General features: G+C 42.5%; 1 protein-coding gene across 1 annotated transcript in view; it reads left to right on the plus strand.

Moving 5' to 3' along the window:
- The window catches only part of ZW10 (zw10 kinetochore protein), a 40,673-nt gene extending 36,784 nt beyond the window's left edge, over positions 1-3,889 (plus strand). Inside the window, exon 16 of the mRNA XM_018569183.1 lies at positions 3,695-3,889. Coding sequence (XP_018424685.1) covers positions 3,695-3,815 — 121 coding nt within the window. The 3' untranslated portion in view covers positions 3,816-3,889. The remainder of the gene's footprint in view (positions 1-3,694) is intronic.
- Positions 3,890-4,910: the final 1,021 nt, after the last annotated feature.

Below are 4,910 nucleotides of genomic sequence, written 5' to 3' on the forward strand. Positions count from 1 at the left end.
TTCTACTTCCTAATTTTCTCCACTACCCCTTACCCCACCCTCCTCTTCTTTCGGCTCCCCCCCCCCCCCCCCCCCCCCCCCCATAAAGCACTTTGGGGTTTATAACCTTGTATATGTCTAATGATCGTCCCCAGAGAACATCTTCTGTCTAATAGAAAAACATGGTAAATTGCAGTTGAAATCGCGAAGCAAAATCAATATCACTTTTATTAGGTAAAAGAAGGGACAGTTCAGGCAGTGCTCCCTGGGAAATGTATGCTGGAAGCCTTTCCAATAAAAAGAAACAACCTCTGGATCTTGTGTAACAAGCTTGTAGGTGAATGTCCCACCCTCTCTGATATGACACCATAATAAGATAATATAAAAATATGGACACTTTCATTGCTGACCCCTCTTTCTAAAAAATGCTTAGTAGTTTGGTTGCCTATAGATTCTGTGGCTTCAGTACTTTTGCACTTTACTTTTCCCACAAAATGCTTTTTCTGGGTCATGAATTGAAAGTATTGAAGCCAGGGAGTGTCGGGCAACCAGCATTCTGAAGCAAGTTGAAAATAAAATCCATATTTTTCCTTGGTTCATCTTTCCTTTAAAGCAAAATGCATCAAGGACTAAGCTCTGAGACCTGGAATGGGATACGTCTGTCATATATTCCAAGATGGAAGAAACATGTATTGTGTTTTTATTTCTTTTATTTATGTTACTTATTTTGTCACTATCATTAACACACACTCATCCAGACCTCGTCAACTCTTTTCTACCTTCAAGTCTCTACTATGTCCTCCACCACCACCACCCACTAGCTCACTCACTGTCCAGGATGTCGCCACTCATTTCAAAAACAAAATAGATACAATTCGGGATCAGATCGCCACTGTCCAGTCAACTTCCCCTATTCATGTACCAGACCCTCCATCACACTTTTCACTTTCCTCTTTTGTCCCTGTCACCACAGAGGAAGTTACAAAGCTCCTCTCTGACACACACCTCACCACTAGCCCCCTGGACCCTATTCCCCCAAAACTACTTTGGTCGCCCTCTTGCTCTATCCTACACTCTCTTACTCACATTTTCAATCTTTCACTCTCCTACTGGAATCTTTCCAACCCCTCTCAAACATGCACTCGTCACCCCAATACCCAAAAAACCTTCACTGGACCATACCAACCTCCATAATTTCAGACCTATCTCCTTACTCCCATTCACCTCTAAACTACTAGAATGCCTTATCTACAAGTGCCTGAGTTGCCACCTCGCTAATAACAACCTTTTGGACCCCTTTCAGTCCGGCTTTCGCCCTCAACACTCCACTGAAACCGCCCTCCTAAAACTCACCAATGACCTAATAACAGCTAAAAACAATGGCCACTATTCCTTACTCTTGCTATTAGACCTTTCCCGCTGCTTTTGACACTGTTGACCACCCGCTGCTCCTCAAAAAACTCCAGTCGCTTGGCCTACAAGACTCTGCTCTCTCATGGTTCTCCTCTTACCTATATAAGCGCTCCTTTTAGTGTCACCTACAATTCTAACTCCTCCCCTCCTCTTCCTCTTTCTGTAGGGGTTCCCCAAGGCTCTGTTCCTGGACCCCTTCTCTTCTCTATCTACACCTCCTTCCTTGGTCAACTAATAACCTCACCTTTCACCACATCGACTTATATAAACTATTGTTTTGATGATATATCACGGACAAACCAAATAGATTTTGAACCGAGCGCAACACACAAGCCTTCCATTTTACATCTATACATACATTGTTGCGGCTGGTGCCGACATACCTACTTCCAGCGCAAACTATTTTGTTTAATATAATACCATCTCTATGCCGATGACACTCACATTTATCTTTCCACTCCACAACTTCCCTGTGTCCTCTTGTGTCACTAATCTACTAACTGACATATCAGCCTGGATGTCACAAACATTTCTTAAAACTCAACCTTTCAAAAACCTGAGCTCATGATATTTCCTCCCGCCCGTGCATCTTCCCCCAACATTTCAGTTGAGATTGATAACACAACTATCCAGCCCTCCCCCCATGCCAAGGTCCTAGGTGTCATCCTTGACTCAGACCTCACCTTTCTTCCCCACATCCAATCGCTATTCAAATCCTGCCGCCTTCAACTTCGTAACATTCTCCAAAATAAGCCCCTTCCTCACCAATGACACCGCAAAACTGCTTATCCACTCGCTTGTTATATCTCGTCTTGACTATTGCAACTCCCTCCTCATTGGCCTTCCACTACACAGGATATCCCCCCTTCAGTCTAACATGAATGCAGCTGCTAGACTCATTCACTTGACCAACCGCTCAGTGTCTGCAACCCCCCTCTGTCAATCACTACACTGGCTTCCACTCGCCCAGAGGATAAAATTCAAAATATTAACACTTTTCAAAATATTAGTCACTTATAAAGCCATCCACAACTCGGCCCCGGATATATCTCAGACCTTGTCTCAAAATATCACCCTAACCGTCCACTCCGCTCTTCCCTAGACCTCCTGCTTTCCAGCTCCCTAGTCAACTCCTCCCATACTCACCTCCAGGACTTCTCCAGAGTCTCTCCCATCCTCTGGAACTCTTTACCCCAACCTGTCCGTCTATCTCCCACCTTGACTGTCTTTAGGCATTCCCTAGAGACTCATCTCTTCAGGGAAGCCTATCCCACCTCAACCTAACCACTGAACCATCACATTCTCAAATAATTCATCCCCTCACAGCTACCTCCTCCATGTATTTATTTCCCCCTCCTCTTTTAGATTGTAAGCCCTCAGGGGCAGGGCCCTCCTTACCGTCTTGTCTTGAATTGTATTGTAATTGTAATGTCTTCCTTACATTGTAAAGCGCTGCGCAAACTGTTGGCGCTATATAAATTCTATTTAGTAGTAGTATTAGTGTTTTGCACTTTTAAAGCCAAACTCCAACCAAAACCTTTTGATCTAGCTTTGCATAGAGTAGGTAAATGTTAGACCCTGTTTTTTGATTGCAGTGGCCACTGAGGATTTTTTCCATTGCTTATTGTGTAGTTCCCAGCACAGGATGCGAGGGAAATTACTCCAAAAGGATGTCACCAGCACACCATGCTGTTTGTGTTCAGCAAATGTCCATCTTAATGACAAAAGTTGTCATTCAATTGCAATTGAATGACAACTTTTGTCATTAAAATGGACATTTGCTGAACACAAACAGCATGGTGTGCTGGTGACATCCTTTTATATCTACATACTATTCACGGCGCCAACCGTGGTCACTGCAAGCACCCACCTGTATTTATTACAGAAATCCAGTAATGAGTGAAGCGAGATACATATACTTATTACTCCAAAAGGGACACAGACCTCAATAAAAGCAACTTACCTGTTAGAGAAGGGAAGCGCAAGAACCTTTTTGTTTTTTTAGGTATTTTTATTATTGCTGCCTGTCTCCCCACTAAGTGCAGTTACAGTATGCTCACTTGCTGTCTGGTCACCAGGACTGGAAGTAAAGGGAAATCTCCACACTTGGTTAGAACATCAAAGTAAATCTGATGAGATTCTAGCCTTTGTCATCATACCAAAAATTGGACTATTTAGGCAGACGGAACTAGCAAACAGTTTACTCTTTCTTATTAAATATAAGCCATATTTTGTGATAATACTTTGCTCTGATGGATGGCTTGAACTCTCCTTGTTTTTCTTCTTCTTTCTCAATCTTCAGGTGGGCAGATAGTAAAGGACCCCTTGCTGCAGAGTTCTCCACCAATGAAGTTAAGAGTCTGATCAGAGCTCTCTTCCAGAACACAGAGAGACGAGCAGCGGCTTTAGCCAGAATTAAATGATACCCCTGAATTCTACCTGTAATATTATGTACATACTTCATTGTGAGAACACTATTAAATTCATTCTTAAGAAAGCTTCTTTTTGTTATTTTCTGGTTGGATTCGAAACATGTAGTAAAATTAGATATGTACATAGTGGATATTAAAGCAGAACTGTAGGCAAAAAACATTTGGTTATATCTGTTAGGAAAAAAATACCTGTGTTTGACAGATCTGGATGACTTCTGTGTAGTGTACAATTCATGCTGGATGGAACAGTCTCGCTGTACTTTAGGCAGCCTCCTGATATGAGTACCATGGCTCTCACAGGGAAGCAGTAGTGTCCTTTAGCCGCGACCCTTCCCTCTTGTCCGTTCGGAGAACAGTGTGTATTCTGTAAAACTTCCAGCCCATTAATACAGTAATACCTCGGTTCACGAACGCTTCGTTTCGCGAACAGGAAGTTTGTCCAAATTTTGTTTTCGTTCGTGAACTCCGCATCGGGTGACAAGACCGCGGCCATCTTCCCCGCTCTGACACGTGGTCGTGGCTTCCTCTAGTAGAGATCGTAGTTGCAGACAGACCTGTGCACACTTCCTGTGAAGTTTTTTTGTGTGCTTTTTAGCGCATACAGTACTGTACAGTATTATTCAATCCAGCATGGCTCCAAAGAAAGTGCAGAGCAAGCATTATGGTAAAAAGAAAGTGCAGAGCGGTAATGAAGGTGACAAGAACGTGCAGAGCGGTAATGGAGGTGACAAGAACGTGCAGAGCGGTAATGAAGGTAACCAGAATGTTTGTAGGGGTCAGAACGGATTACCGTATTTACATTGAACCTTATGGGGAAATTTGATTTGAGTTCGCAACCAGAATCGTGGAACGAATTAAGTTTGTGAACCGAGGTACCACTGTATGACCAAACAGTTTAAGTTAGTGCTCAGTATATACGTGCACACACCTCCTGGGAGAGGTCATTTAGATCTTCAGCTTTTTTAACAGTCTTTTTAAAGATAAAATGGTTTTGAGTCAGGTTTATTTTTTTTACTTCTCGTATTTTTTTTTGCTATGTGCACTGTTTTATAAACAAACATTTGATATATATATATATATATATCA

The sequence above is a fragment of the Nanorana parkeri genome, unplaced genomic scaffold, assembly GCF_000935625.1.
Source record: "Nanorana parkeri isolate BGI_ZX_2015 unplaced genomic scaffold, ASM93562v1 scaffold1297, whole genome shotgun sequence".
Classification (NCBI taxonomy): domain Eukaryota; kingdom Metazoa; phylum Chordata; class Amphibia; order Anura; family Dicroglossidae; genus Nanorana; species Nanorana parkeri.